At 40.3% G+C, this 14,802-nt stretch overlaps 2 protein-coding genes across 7 annotated transcripts; one reads left to right on the top strand and one right to left on the bottom strand.

The window, feature by feature from the left end:
- Nucleotides 1-747: 747 nt before the first annotated feature.
- mcmdc2 (minichromosome maintenance domain containing 2) lies at nucleotides 748-14,740 on the bottom strand. The gene is made up of 15 exons (XM_008396241.3): nucleotides 14,103-14,740; nucleotides 13,900-14,030; nucleotides 13,752-13,811; nucleotides 12,657-12,852; nucleotides 12,091-12,213; nucleotides 11,910-12,011; nucleotides 11,045-11,173; nucleotides 10,224-10,467; nucleotides 9,932-10,137; nucleotides 9,691-9,848; nucleotides 8,547-8,726; nucleotides 8,320-8,459; nucleotides 7,782-7,891; nucleotides 6,106-6,295; nucleotides 748-1,237 (listed from the first exon to the last, which is right to left on the bottom strand). The coding sequence occupies exons 1-14, from the start codon at nucleotides 14,197-14,199 to the stop codon at nucleotides 6,129-6,131; spliced, it is 2,043 nt and encodes a 680-aa protein (XP_008394463.1). The 5' UTR covers nucleotides 14,200-14,740; the 3' UTR covers nucleotides 748-1,237; nucleotides 6,106-6,128.
- Nucleotides 896-6,001, top strand: LOC103456595 (transcription factor 24). Of its 6 annotated transcripts, XM_081601973.1 has the most exons (9): nucleotides 896-1,330; nucleotides 1,491-2,951; nucleotides 3,592-3,648; nucleotides 3,792-3,822; nucleotides 4,029-4,081; nucleotides 4,405-4,455; nucleotides 4,663-4,715; nucleotides 5,022-5,051; nucleotides 5,238-6,001. In XM_081601973.1, exons 1-2 carry the CDS (start codon nucleotides 896-898, stop codon nucleotides 1,593-1,595), a joined length of 540 nt encoding a protein of 179 aa, XP_081458099.1. In that variant the 3' UTR covers nucleotides 1,596-2,951; nucleotides 3,592-3,648; nucleotides 3,792-3,822; nucleotides 4,029-4,081; nucleotides 4,405-4,455; nucleotides 4,663-4,715; nucleotides 5,022-5,051; nucleotides 5,238-6,001. The 6 variants fall into 6 exon arrangements, with proteins under 6 accessions (XP_081458099.1, XP_081458097.1, XP_081458098.1 ...); XM_081601971.1 differs by lacking the exon at nucleotides 3,592-3,648; XM_081601972.1 differs by lacking the exon at nucleotides 3,592-3,648 and having other exon boundaries at nucleotides 1,491-2,961.
- Nucleotides 14,741-14,802: the final 62 nt, after the last annotated feature.

Below are 14,802 nucleotides of genomic sequence, written 5' to 3'. Positions count from 1 at the left end.
AAGCAGCTTTATTTTATATCATCTTACACTTGTCTGTTTGTTTTCCTGAACAGTTGCAAACAGCAATTTACTTGCATTTAAATCTGTCTAAGAGGAGCTTCTTCTTCTTCTTCTTTTTTTTTTTTATTTGTCGTTGGAATGACGGTCTAAATTTCTTCCCGATGCAACTTTTTGATAGGCTCCCCCCAGCAGAAAGTAAACCACAGCGTCAAGTTCGCAGCCAATTACAGAGGGTTACGGCTGTCCGAGTTAAAAGCAAAGGAGAACCCTGCCTCTGGCGGCGAAAACAAGACCCCCAGACAGAGAAAAAAAAAAGTTCGGCGAAGAGCAGGGCTTCTCCGCTGTGAGGGGGAGCTACAGGCTATGGGCAGAGTGATTAATTACGCCGGAGAGAGAACTTGTGCCGCGTGTTTCCAATAAATTAGGAGCGCCGGAGATTTTTACGCACAGAGGTGAGGAGTTGGATGCGCGCATTTTGAGGATACAGCTCGAGGAAGGACTGCGCAATCAGAAGACAATTTCGGACTGTATTCATGACGTTTATCAAAACAGCGTTTTGGATAAATACCAGAGGTAAAAATCCACCTACTGACATACAGGTCAAAAAAAAAATCATGCTGACAAAAAGGGATCAAAAAGTAATCGGAGAATATTTGGATGTCTGTAAAAATGTCTATTTCATTTGTCAGGTTTGTCCATTTAATTTGCTTTAATATTTGCACAAACAAAATCGGTGAAACATGTAAACACCATTTTAAGTTAGTTCATTGGAGAATCTCAACCTTAACAGTCGCGAGAAATAATAAATAGTTCGAATAAATAAACCAAGTTGTGCATTGCATCAATAAATACTATTATTTGTCTACTATTCAATCTACAGATTTGTAATACCCATATGGTTGGAAGTGAGGCGCTTCAAATGGACGGTGGTAATTGCTCCAGCTCGGTGGTGGATGTGGATGACAGCCCGGTTTCCAGTCCCAGCTCCAGCCCCAGTCCGGACGGCCGCCGTCGCGGTGAGCTGCACCGGCCCAGGGCGCTGCAGACCGGCGCGCTCGGCGGCAGAGGACGCCCGGCGGCGGCCAACGCGGCGCGGGAGAGGAGCCGGGTGCAGACACTGAGGACCGCGTTCTTGGAGCTCCAGAGGACTTTACCGTCGGTGCCGCCGGATACCAAGCTGTCCAAACTCGACGTGTTGATACTAGCCACCACCTATATTGCCCATTTGACTCGAACACTGCAGGAGGAAGGCGCAGATGAAGGGGAGAGCACAAAACAAACAGAAGCGTTACACTCGCTGAAAGGTGAAGGATACCTGCACCCTGTAAAGGTCAGTGTTATTAATCATCATCATAAAGCTGGAACATAACTCTGATGTTTTTGTCAAAATTGGTGAACAGTAGTATATCAGTTGCTATTATTATTATTATTATTACTATTTTTTGTTGTTAAAACTTAAAACTTATATTAGATTAAAATTGCTTTTCCAGAAATGGCCAATGCGATCCAGATTGTACGTCGGAGCATCTGGACAGTTCCTGAACAATCCTTCCGACTCAGAGAATCAAGGCCCGTCGTCCTCCTCCTCTCAATAGGCCTACATGAGTTGTAGCCATGAAAGCGACATGAAATTTGCATGAGCTCCAAAAAAAAAAAAAACTGTCCTTTCACTGCAGTTCGAAGACGATGTAAATTAATATATTGCGTGAATTTTACTGTATATAACTGTCGAACAAAATACGCATGTATTTTCTTGTTGTTAGTTTATGTGTGCACCATGCAGCTCCACGCATGTCCCCTGTCTTGATCTCTGCAGAAATTCCGTGGAGCCCGTCATGCTGGAGCGTGCACTTTGACTTGAGACATTTGCACTAAATGCATGTGTGAATAACTTAGCATCTGTCATGTGAAGTGGTCTGTCAGAGGGCCGACAATGGAGGCTCTTTATCTCATGTTTCTTCTTTTTACATGCATGGCTGTAAATGTGTGTTTTTGTGAATAAACTACAAAAGAATGCAAGAAGAAAAGACGTCGAAGAATTTAAGAAAAGCACAGTTGACTAATTTGATCCATAATTTATGTTAACTTGTACGATTAATCTTTTTTTTTCTTTTTTTTTTTACAAATGCTCTTTTTACAGCATAGGTAATTATATTATTTAATAGTCTAAAACAGCTTTGGTGATATGTCAGAAAATATATCCTGCCATGCTTAGGTAAGTATAACCATGTTTCGAGTAGCGTCAGTAATTAATAGCAGAAATAGATTAAAAGGAAAATGTAAAATAAAACCATTTTATCCCGAACATCTACAGTTGAAATGCTTTAAACACCAAGGGTATGAAGAGAACCCCATTGATATTGAGCATAAATTATTATGCTGGAGTTTAAAACATTAACAAACAGAATAAGCTGTCTAGTATATTTGTTCTGAAATCGCAATTTAAAAACTTTGGAAAACCACAATATTGGAGATAATTGCAACAAATGTCTGAATTTTATTTTTTTTATTATTATTATTATTAATCTTACGGCACTTTTTGATGCAAGAATCGACTATGATGATGCCAATGTCTTTTTTTAAAAACATGCATGAACCATTGTTTAATTGTTTTGCACAATGATGTTTTCAGATGTGTATAACGTTAAGCTAAAATGACAGAAACACGTTTTACCGCTTAAATACACAACTTGGGTTTACTTGCTTCACAATTTATTCGTACCAAATATGAACTGCGGCTGTATTTTATGCATTTATTATAGCGCTTTAAAATGTTCAGCGTTTACAGTCCGCGGCTGTCCCTTCTGCTGCGCGTCTGGATGCAGTGCGCAGCTCTGACGCGCAGGAAGGAACAGACAGAGCGGAAGAAGTCCCACTCAGCGCCGAGAAGTTCACCGAAGCGTTGCTACCAGCAGACCGCCGTTTATTTGTACTAATACTGATCCGTTTAGGTAAGCAGAAGTGAGTTTATGTGTGTGCCTGTCTTTATTTGTTTCAAATGTAGTAACTGGTGTCGTTTATTATGTGGCTGTTAGCCCCTGAATGTGTAGTTAGCATAGATAGCACGTCATACACGTGGTAAAGGGTCGTTTTCCCTCTTTGCTTTGACATCTACTCGTAAAAAAAATCGATGTTCTTGTTTCCATCTAAAACAAAAATGTGATAACTTGGATTATTTCAGCAATCCTGTACGATTTACCCTTTTTTTCTTTTTTTTAAGAAGTCTGGATTGCAAAGTCCATGTGGTTTGTGTAAGACGTGAATGTGGACTTAAACAAAAATGCTATTTTGGATCAGACAATCCTGCACATTAAAATCAAGTCAAGTGTGAATATTTTTGTTGAAAACTACGCCTGTGGCAGTAATGGGTGAACCACCACTCCCTCCCAGCGTGTCCATGCGCCCTGATAAGAGAACTAGGGCTTTCCCTTAAGGACAACAATAAATCATCCTTTTCGACACCTGAAAGGAGTTAACATGTCCCCTGTTGTCCATATCTTAATTAGAGCAGAGATCCACTGGTCAGAAAGTCATAACAGAGGAGGTAAGGTCATTTTAAAGGTTATGACCTGCTGTTGAACCTGTCCTCAGATTAGCCATGTTAGCTGTGCTCCCAAGCTGTGGCCGGCTGTACCCTCTGACCTTCAGGTGATCAGTCATCCATCCTCACTCTAGTGCCTCCTCATTCAGTAGATTTCATTCATCCAAGCACATGATGCGCCTGACAAGGATAACTCTTGCAAAATGGAAAACTTTGTGCACTAACCTTCTCCATTCTGGTGTTATTTCAGATCCCATCAATCTTCACCATGTGGCCATAAGGTGAGTTTATATCATCTCCCTATTGTTGTTGTGACTACTGTTGCTGTAGTGATGAGTTCACCTTTTGCCGTTTACCCATCAGACAATAAAATGGTGATAATGTGACGAACTGAAACGCCAGCATAATAAAAAGCCATTTCTGATGAGGGTGCATTTTCGTTTATAAAGAAAGATAATTACTGTTTAATTTTCCCCCAATAATTCAGATTTGTCATGTTGATGATCAGAGATGCAACCATTTATCTGCTTCCAGATTGAGGTGAGTAATCTTATGTAATTTCCTTTGATAATTACACAAGTATTAATTAAAAATACCAGGCTAACTTACAAAGCAACATATTGAGGTCAGAAATGTTGAGGTTTGCTTTGCAAAGTAGGAAAAGTTTAAAAAGTAGTATAATTCACAACTGGAACAGTGATGAATTCACCTTTTCGCCGTTTACCCATCAGACTTTAGAGTGGTGAGATGGTGACGACTGAATTTCCAGCCTCAGTTTCACCTGCAGTCTTTCTTCAGTGTCTTATTTGGAAAAAGACAAATAATTTTGTTTTTCCTATTCAAATATTCTCTAAATTCTGCAGGTGATGGATTGCAGCTTTTTTTTTATTTTTAAAGAACATCCCTAAATGCTGGTAAGTCCACATTGTATTTATTCGGCTTGCTTATATTTCAAGTTGTAATGATGAGTTCCACCTTTTCGCCGTTTACCCATCAGACAATGAAATGGTGATAATGTGACAAACTGAAACGCCAGAATAATAAAAAGCCATTTCTGGTGAGTGTGCATTTTTATTTATAAAGAAAGATAATTACTGTTTAATTTTTCCCCAATAATTTAGATTTGTCATGTTGGTGATCAGAGACGCAACCATTTATCTGCTTCCAGATTGAGGTGAGTAATCTTATGTAGTTACACAAGTACTAATTAAATATACCAGGCTAACTTACAATATTGAGGTCAGAAATGTTGAGGTCTGCTTTGTAAAGTAGGAAAAGTTTAAAAAGTAGTATAAGTCTAAACTGGAACAGTGATGAATTCACCTTATCGCCGTTTACCCGTCAGACTTCAGAGTGGTGAGATGGTGACGACTGAATTTCCAGCCTTGGTTTCACCTGTAATCTTCCTTCCGTGTCTTATTTGGAAAAAGACAAATATTTGTGTTGCTTACTTTTTCCAATATTCTCTACATTTTTGCAGGTGATGGGTTGCAGCTTTTTGTAAATCCTGGTAAGTCAATATTGTATTTATCCGGCAGGCTTACAGTTCGAGTTGTAATGATGAGTTCCACCTTTTCGCCGTTTACCCATCAGACTTAAACGGAGTGCTGAAATGTGACAAACTGAACTAGAGCTGTACCTTTTACTTAAAACCATTGCTTTCATTTTTAACTCATTTTCTGATTATTTTTGGCAGGTGTCTGGAACGATTGAGCGAGTGCACATTTGTGAAAGAATGGGTCGCTGTCGGGAGCTCGGTGAATTCCAGCGTGGAACTGTGATAGGATGCCACCGGTGCAACAAATCCAGTCGTGAAATTTCCTCGCTCCTAAATATTACGCAGTCAACTGCCAGCCGTGTTGTAAGAAAATGGAAGCGTTTGGGAATGACGGCAACTCTGAATGCTTCAGCGTACCAAGACATTTTGGACATTTCCACGCTTCCGACTTTGTTGGGAGCTGGCCCCTTCCTCTTCTACCATGACTGTTCATCAGTCCATCAGTGGTTGGCAGAGGGTGGTGTGGATGAACTTGACTGCCCTGCACAGAGTCCTGACCTCAACCCGATAGAACACCTTTGGGATGAATTAGAGCAGAGACCGAGCACCAGACCTTCTCGTCCAAATGTGCTTCTGGAGTAACGGTCAAAAATTCCCATAAACGCACTCATAGAGCTTCACCTCCCAAAAGAGGTGAAGCTGTTTTAGCTGCAATGGGAGGACAGTCATTGAATCCTATGGATTAGGAATGGGATGTCACTTAAACTCATATGTGAGTCGAGACAGGTGAGCCAATAGTTTTGGCAATATAGTGTATTACAACTCTGTAAGTTTAAGTTAAGGCTGCTGTTAAATTGATACTCAAGTTATTTCTTATTTTATAGCTTGTGTGAAAATGCATGCTTCTATTTGCTTTTCACTTTGCTGCTGCAGGACAATAAAGTACATTTCTATTTCTAAAATGCTTTTTTTTTTGTCTTTTAACTCATTTCTGTTATAAGTAATACACTTTCTAAATTTAAATTGCTGCAGAATGTGTGACTTGTGAATTGTGTTGCCTTCCTACCTTACTGAACATTTTGAGAGACGTTACTCCTCTGTAATATACGCATTGGCTCCTGGCGCGAATGTATAGACAAAGCGCAAGATAATCTGGTGGAGCTGGTCCAGAGCGGCGTCTCTCCTTTGTAGACTGTCCACATCTTCCAAGTCGCAAGGAAAAACTGCATCAGGGGGGATAACGAGGGCAGAGGCCCCTGGAGGAGACACCAGTACAGGAGAAAGACTAAATGTAAAATAATAATGTATCATGGTGCAATAAGTCATCAGTCTCAAAATATTTTTGTCTCAAATCTTCAAAAAAAAAAAAAAAAAGTCCATCTGAAGGGTGATTATTTTTCAGGGAGCCTACATTTAAAGGATTGAAGTCTGTCTTAAACATACAGATATATATTAATGGTGTTAGTGGTGAAGTTGCATCTAGTCAGAATAAACTATTAGTAATTAAATGTTATCGACTGCAAAGATAAACATACAGTACATGATATTTAAAGGCAATTCAGAGAATAAAGGTTCAGGCTTTATTTAGATAATGAAAGATTTAAAGGTACCTAGTGGTATCTGAAAATGTAAATTAGATTTTTGTTCATAATGGTGATTTCTAAATACCCGAGCTAGCTTTGAGGATGGTTAAGAAAAAAAAAGTTCACCAGAGTAAGGCCAAACGGGTTCTGATATCTGAAAACGTCCTGATAAGACATCCTGTCACCTCTCAGTTAATCGGACCGGGTCCTCGGCTCACTGGACCGAGAATCTCTGCACGTTTACTGGACAAAACCTCAAGGTTGTCTCTCCAGGAAGACTCTGGATGTGTTCAAGGCTCGGCTCAGTAATTTGCCTTTTTTTTATTCCACAACCAAATTCTAAGTAATAAAAAAAAAAACCCTGTCTTTCTAAAGGATTAAAGATATCAATGAATAAACGAAATGATGGAATTGGTGCAGCGTTCCAGAGGTCATCCTGTTGCCATTTCTTCCTGTCTCTGTGCCCTCTGACTCAGCTCTCAGAAACACAAAGGAGTCATTTTTTTCCACATGGCAGATTGTCATTGGTTAGGAATATTCTACTTTTACAAAAACGCGTGCCTCTATTGGTAAAAGGTGCACAGGCTACAGGGAAAACCGAAGACTTAAGGCCCTTATGCCCCTCCTGAACCAGGAGTAGCTAAGTGGTTAAACGTCCTTTTTTCTTTTTCAGATGGAAAAATCAAGGTTTCAGTTTATGGAGGAACAGTGGAGAGGCACAGAATCTTCCTTAAGATCAAGTCAGAAGTTTTAAGTGTTATTACATTTTGTTGAATGTCAAAGCAGCCGAGCAATTTTTAAGGCAGGTTATGCTTTTGACATTGTAAAAATTACCAGTGATATCAAGGAGCTTGATTGGCCAGCAAACTAAACCCGACAGTAAATCAATTTGTCAGTCGCAAGTAAGATGTAGAAGATCTGAGGGATGCTATTAAAGCAACCCCGACTATATGATGCACTGCATCCCAACATATCTGTTTATGTAATGCTTTTATCAGTATTTTTGTCATCATTTATTCATTTTTAGCTGTAAGCCACAATCGTATCAATTACCAGAAACAAATGCAGTGTGTGTGCATTGAATCTAATCCATCAGCTGGTATAACTCACTCCTACATGATGATGTAAATATGAAACTGCAAATAAAAAAAACTACTACCATGCTTGAGAGTGACTGAGTTTTCACACAGCAGCACAGCGATCACCGCGTCTTCCTCCAGCACTTTAGTCCTGAGGCAGAGCTTGCAGTGAGCCTCGGCCAAAGAGATCCTGTGACCAAACAACAGCGAGGAATGAGACCTGCTACATGACAACATTTATGCTTGGTGACGTTTTGAAATGAAAAGTGTATAGCTTAGGATTTAAATGAATGAATCAAAGCTGATAGAGGGTGTGAGCAACAAATATGTTCAGATTAGGAGTGTGGCTTGCTTCTCCCCTCTACTTACTGAAAACAGATTTGTTTTCATAAGTTTTAGCTCCACATAAAAGTGTCACCACAGTGGAGGAGATTTGTAAACAGATGTCATAATCCAGTGAAAAATGGAGGGGCAAAGGTTTGAACTTGGATGCCATCTAGTGGAAGATGGCAAAATTACACTGGAAAGCACCGTTACTTGGTGTGGAGGGGAAAATGTGGCATCAAGAGTAAAGCAACGCTTTACTCTTGATGCGTGTTTTTGCAGGAGAGTGCTTACAGCAGTTTGATGGAGGCCAAAGAAATCTTGACTCCCTGACTCCGAGTGCGAGCTCGACGGCTCGCCATGTAGTAACCGTGGATCAGCTTCTTTGCTTCGGGGCTGAGCTCCACTTGCAAGCCGCGAGAACGAGCCACCAGCTGAAAAAACAAAAAAACCAAACGCTTAGAAAATAAAGATGAAATAAATCAATGAAAAGAGCATTGCGGCAGAACTTGTTTGCAAACCTCCTGGTAGTCTTCAGTGGAAAACTCCCAGCAGGCTGGGCGAGGGTGACTTCCAGGCTGCACAGCTTGCTGGAGGGTGTGGAGCGCCTGGGTGACCGCGCCCCGCTCTCCCACCCTATCCCCACACTGAATGACGAGGCCAAAGGTTTCCGCTAGCTGGGCTTGCACAGGACCCGTTTCCTGCTCGCAATAAAAATAAAACGGAATCAGATCTCAACGGCGCTGCTGTCAAAACGTGATTATCACTAACCATTTATCTGTAGGCGAAGAAATTATCTCTTAAACTTAAAGCTATCTCTGAAATTTGCACATTTTGTTTATTTGGTCACATCTTAATTGTCAGACGTACTTTTTAAGATTACTTTTCCTCTGACTCAACTTTTCAATTTGTTTTAAAGTTTGGAATAAAAAGTTTAGAATAGTCATTTTCTGTTATTTGCATCTTCTACAAATCATAAAACAAGTCAGCTTCTTATTTATAAGTTTAATAAAAGCGATATTATAACTTTTTGTACGTCTGTACCAAATAAGAATAGCTCAATTTAAAAATCTACATTTTTAATCACTTAGATTTATTAATTAAAATAGACTAATCGGTATCTAAAGCACGTTGATGATCATAATATTTTTCATCCATTTGTAAGAAAAAAAAGATTTCTTTTTTTCAGATCTTTTGTGAGGATTTATGCAAAACCCAAGGTAAGAATCACAGATATGGATTAAAACTCTAATATATATTTATTTAGATATGAAATGGCCTTTTTATTCATGAGTTCCCAGTAATTCAGTGTACAGCAAAATGCTAATGAATAAAATGTTAAACCACAGTGGTAAAATCAAAGGCAAAATAAGTACATGTAGGAAAAAATCGAGGGATTTTTTAAGAAATTGAGTTTTGCCTTTCATTTAATAGAATAAGAAAAAAAGTCTTGAAACTCAAAATATTCTCCATACTTAAACCTAGAAAATGATAAATGTGGCTTCCATATTTTTCCAGTCTTCACTTTTTAAGATAACTAAGCTGCTCAAGTTTCCTTTTATGCCATCACATCATGGAAAAAAACCTCTGAATTCAGTAAAACTCCAAAGAAATTATGTTGTCCAGACATCTTGTTGCGTGATATTATGTTGCGACAGCACTCACTGCAGTTCCCAGTACAGCTGAGTCCGCCCTCCCACAGCGCTGAGAGGAGTCTGTGAGAGCCCAGAAGTTGCACTGGACTGGAAAGGAAAGCTGCTGGTCAGCTTCCTCTCCGTACTTCTTCCCAGGGATGAACACAGACACACAGCGGCTCTCCAGAACTGACAAAATAAAGACATGCACTCCTAAACCTTCATCACAAAAAATGCTGCTCTTACCGAACCAGGAGGAGGAAGGGGCAAACCTGACTGTATGTGGTCCAGCTTGTCCTTTCTGTAAAAGCCAAGATCTCCCAGCATGCAAATGCCCCCAGAGGCGAGAAGTGCAGAGCCAGCGTGGATGTTGGCGGTTCCTGCTCCATGTTCGTCTCGGGACAGAGAGGCAAACATCTCAGCGGAGGCCTGATGTCTGACCCCGCGACACGCCAGACTCAAACTGTACGCCATTAGTCTAGCACGAAAAGGAGGGGAGGATCATCGGAGTCAAGCTTTGCTTACGTTTGATGACATCACGGTCGCTCACCGACATCGTTTCACCTGTCTAACACGAGTGTGTCAGCCGTGACCACCAGGAGATCCAAACCGGGATCGTCTGCATCGGTTCTGGTCTGCACCAAGCTGAGCAGCAGACACAGTTTAAGTGTGTTGTACAAGCCGGGAGGAGTCAGGTCCAGCCCAAAGCAGTGAGCGACGATGGCGGGGAACCCCCAGGGAGAAGGAGCCACGCGCTCCGACAGCTCCAGGAATCTGGGGGACTCTTTACGGCAGCCTGGAGGCAGAGCTGTGAAACGTGACAAATATAGAGAAACGGTGCGATACTCTGACCCCGTGAACTTTTTAACGTCCTGCCAGCAGCTGAGGTTGGATAATCTGTTAAGTCAATAACTATAAACATCAACTGCACCAATTAGGCCTTCATGGAAGAGGAGCAGGAAGAAAACCACGAGTGATCTCAAATACGAACAGTAAGGAACAAAGAACGACTTGAAGAACTTAACATGTTGTGGAAGGTTGGGGTTGTACAGAGGTGGGCAGAGTAGCATACCTGTAGTTTTACACAAGTATAAGTAAAAAAAATTGCTATCCAAATAATGAAAATAAAAGAAAATTATTCCAATTCTGACATTTAAAAACTAAACTATGAACTAATGCGAATAAAGCACAAAATAAGGCAGAAGAAACTCATGTTAAGCACAGTTGCTGCCCACCTCTGTTTGAATCATGACAAAAAAAAAAGGTTCAACGGATTTATGCTAATCCTGCTCAACGTGTGCGAAGATTCCTCTGATCATGTCTCTGTTATCTACGGGTCCGAGCTTTAACTCAGGTGTTGATTTTTGAGATTCTTTCTGCCTTACGTTGCGGCTCCCACGGCTGAACGCTGTTTGCCTCCACGCTCCAGGTGATGCTCGGCCACTGACGCACAAGCACAGGGATGCCTACCACCCTGTAGAGTTGACCAATTGTCATCGAGTGGCACAGTTCATCTGCGTGAGGAGAGGGAAAACAAAGCAATAACCCTCAACGGGGTCTCCATTAAAAAGACATGGCGCACTAATAACAACCCCCGCCAAGAGATCAAAGCGAGGCGCTCAGGACAAAGATTTCTCTGTGAGCGACCAGCGCAGCTAGCTAATGAGTGTTATATGCTCTTATATGTGTTTAGTAACAGGAACCGCCTGTATTGGGTTCCTCCACATGACTGGGTCGACAGAATATGTTAATCCCGCTGCTGAGATCTGCTGAGCTCTCATGGGTTCTGGCAGGACGATGTTATTAGAAGGGGCAGAAACACTTAATATCACAGCGTGGGACGGTTAGCGGCACAAAAACCTATTTACATGAACTCACTCTACTGTTGTGCTGCAGAATGATTTCATCTAGTTTTTTTTTTAGCTAATATCTTGTACATGGAGATGGAGCTGAGCAGCTTTTTGGCATTCAAATTATGGACCCTTGATTATACAGTATGTCACTAGTCCAATGGTCTGGGTCAGAGCTGTATCTCTTAACAGCTACCTGAGCTAACCAGTAAACTCTTTGACAGGCGATCAAAGAAACATAATTTGAGTGACTAAAATCTGCTTGACTTGATGTAACGCTGATTGCTTTCATTCCCTGTGGCAGCAACACTATGAAATGTGGACAGATTTAGCGGTGTGAATACTTCTGTAAAGACACGTATGCATCGTTCGGTAAACAGCCAGGTCGCTAAAGACTTGCCTCTGAGAAACAGCGTGACAGATTGGTATCTGAAAGAGCTCTGCTGTCGGCCTCTCAGGACATCCAACGCTTCGACATGGATCAGCTCCACCAGCTGTTTGTCTGTTTCCAGAAAACTGATTAGATTAAACACGACGACATATTCTATAAATCGTCTGACGCTGGTAAGAAAGTGCCTCACCTCCTAACACTCTAAACTTCACATCCTCCTTCAGCGGGGAGCTGCAGATCATGCAGCTGAAGTCATTTCTCACCGTGGCTGACTCGGTGGCTCCAGGTGCGTGGACTCGGATGTGGTGGAACCCTGTGAAAGAAAGAACACAGACAACGAATACAAACTAAAAGTGTATTGATACCCCTCGTCAGAGGAGAGTTGTGCCATAAAACACCAAATTGAAGGTGAGTTTGTACAGCTCAGAGAAGCTTGAGAGTCGGTAGTTGCTACGATCACATTATTTCTGTCACACGTCCTGAACTCTATTAGATGCCAAAGACAACTGATTAAAACTTTCTCCTGATCTGGCTCTTTGGGTGTCACAGAATAGGTTTAGATCTGGCATCTAGCGTTTTTTTATGCTCATTAGAAACCATAAAACATCAGAGGAAACATGACACGATAGGAACTTGAATAAAAATAAAGATGAAGAAGTCTGGCAAAAACTGAAGAGTGGGCTAAAACTTTTAAAAGTACTAATTAGGACAAAGATACACAGAAGCATTTGTTCATCATTTCTTTCTGAAGGTTACCTGTAGAGCCAGGGCAGTCATCATCAGTACAGAGGAATCTTGCCCCCTGGGTGTATTTGGTGACCCTCGTTATGGCAATGACTGCCCCCTCCATGGAGACGGGCCTCATGGGACCGTACACTTGGTGAAAACCGCTGAGGTCCAACGTGTACTCGGGGAATGGAGGAAGATGTGTAAAATTCAGAGAAACGTTCACCTCGAATGAAAATAACAAGAAAAATAAAGTCTGACTTAAAGCACTTTTACTTTATTCACAGCACTTTGTTAAAAATATTTATATCCCTTGGACATTCACATATTTAGTTACCTTAAATTCTGCAGTTTCTGTGTAATTAATTGTTACATTGTTTAGCTTAAATGCTGAATCGTTCCTTCTGTCTTTTTCTAGAAGGAAAGTTGTCAACTTCGCAAAGTGAAGTTCAAAGCAGCTTGATAAATTTCACAATAGGCCAATAAGAAAGATAAGCATGCCAAATAAAATTTCAAAAAGTTATTTTAACTTATATTTTATAATAATGACTGAAAAACAGATTACATTGTATAAAAAAAATACAAATTTGACTTATTAAAAAAACGTATTACATTTTTTTTTTATTTGGCATTTTTTTCTCGTCTTCCCTCCAACTTTCTGAGGCCTGGGTTCCCCCAGGGGAAAAAAATCTGTGTTTTTCACTTAGAAAAGCACTGATTTAGGATATTGTTTCATAAACTAACATCCCTTGGACTTCATTATATTGTTTCTTCACAAACGCTCTCAAACCCTAACTCTGAGGCCTTCAAATAAATGTATCTAGGCTCTGAGATTAAATTAACTGGATACAGACAGTGACTTCTAAGGTTAATTGAATTATTTTATTTTATTTACCGGCATTAGAGTACTGAGGGTGACTAGATATCCAGTCTTATTTTCAGATTTTTATTTATAAAAAATAGGCTCTTATTTGGCCTATCGAAGAAAAAGAAAATCCAATACGATTTGTGGTAATAATCAGACAAAAGGTAAACAAGTCAAAATAGTAATAATACATTTCCAGTAAGCTGTAGTGGTGATTACAGTTTGGTTATCAATGAGACATAAGAACATTGTCTTCATACCTGACTCGCTGAATGTATTTTGTCAGTAAATGAAAGTGTTTTTATAGCCAAAAAACACACCTGAATGAAGGAATAAAAGCATAAAGTTAGCCTTACTTGCTCGGGTTTACTCTCACTTTAGCTAGGTCATCTTGAAGTTTTCACTTACTGACTGAAACAGACCGGTCGCTCTGAGGGGATCATGCAGGACACAGTCCCCTAGTCTAGGATCCATTTCTATTAAATCTGAAGGATTTACAAGAACCCTGAACCTGTAGACTGCCTCGGTCTGCTGGGGGTCTGATCAGGGGGAGCAAAACTTAGTTAGCAACGGTAAATATAGCTTTATGTAGCCTACAGCTAAATTATTACCGTTTAGAGGTCTGCAGTCGTCCTCAAGTTTCTGAAGACCACCACTTCTGTCTAAATAAACCAGAACTGATTCTTTCAATGATAAAATGTCAGCCATTTGTTTCAAATAAAAATAATAGAAAGAAAATCTAGATAAAATTTTTGTTCAACACGACGACGAAGTTAGCTTCCGATTCGCGGCTTCCACTGAGTCCAAAGTTGGGGTCGGGAACCCGCTTGGGGTCATAAAGGCCTCTTCAGAAATTAACCTAATATCAATAATAATTATGAGAAAGCATATTGAGTTTAGTGATGTTGTAAAAAGAGAAACAAAAAAGATTGGAAAATAAATAAAACCAACATTTTGGCCTACTAGATAGTTATGTTCATTTTAATGTCTGTACCAATTTTAACTGACTTGTTTGAAATGCTTGTGCTCATGTCTGAACTCATTGCTTGAATAGGTTGATAGTCCCTTGGTGGCACTAATGTAGAGTTGTGTGTCCCCTGCATAGCTACTTATCTTAGATATTAAATAGAAGGGACTCCTGGTTGGCACCCTGAGGAATCCCAAATGTGATTTTTCTCAATTCTGCAGTAAATACTTCTAAAATCTGCGAGTTGTTTCAGTATCAATATTTCCGTTTCCTTTTCACAAATTTGTTTCAAGATCCCCTTTTTAATCGACCGTGTCTTATTTTCAGTCACATTTGTAAATGAA

The sequence above is a fragment of the Poecilia reticulata genome, chromosome 20 (genome assembly GCF_904066995.2).
Source record: "Poecilia reticulata chromosome 20, P_reticulata-male-v2, whole genome shotgun sequence".
Taxonomy (NCBI): Eukaryota; Metazoa; Chordata; class Actinopteri; order Cyprinodontiformes; family Poeciliidae; genus Poecilia; species Poecilia reticulata.
Note: the sequence above shows the minus strand (reverse complement) of the source record. Positions and strands in the feature narration are given on the sequence as shown.

What these genes read in the sequence shown, in the direction of transcription:
- mcmdc2 (XM_008396241.3), bottom strand. Translation starts at nt 14,199, where the DNA reads ATGGCTGACATTTTATCATTGAAAGAATCAGTTCTGGTTTATTTAGAC. An exon ending in CGACCGGTCTGTTTCAGTCA is followed by an intron (nt 13,812 to 13,899) that starts GTAAGTGAAAAC and finishes TCCTTCATTCAG; the next exon opens with GTGTGTTTTTTGGCTATAAA. An exon ending in CCACTGAAGACTACCAGGAG is followed by an intron (nt 8,460 to 8,546) that starts GTTTGCAAACAA and finishes TTGTTTTTTCAG; the next exon opens with CTGGTGGCTCGTTCTCGCGG.
- LOC103456595 (XM_081601974.1), top strand. Translation starts at nt 896, where the DNA reads ATGGTTGGAAGTGAGGCGCTTCAAATGGACGGTGGTAATTGCTCCAGC. An exon ending in GATACCTGCACCCTGTAAAG is followed by an intron (nt 1,331 to 1,490) that starts GTCAGTGTTATT and finishes TTGCTTTTCCAG; the next exon opens with AAATGGCCAATGCGATCCAG.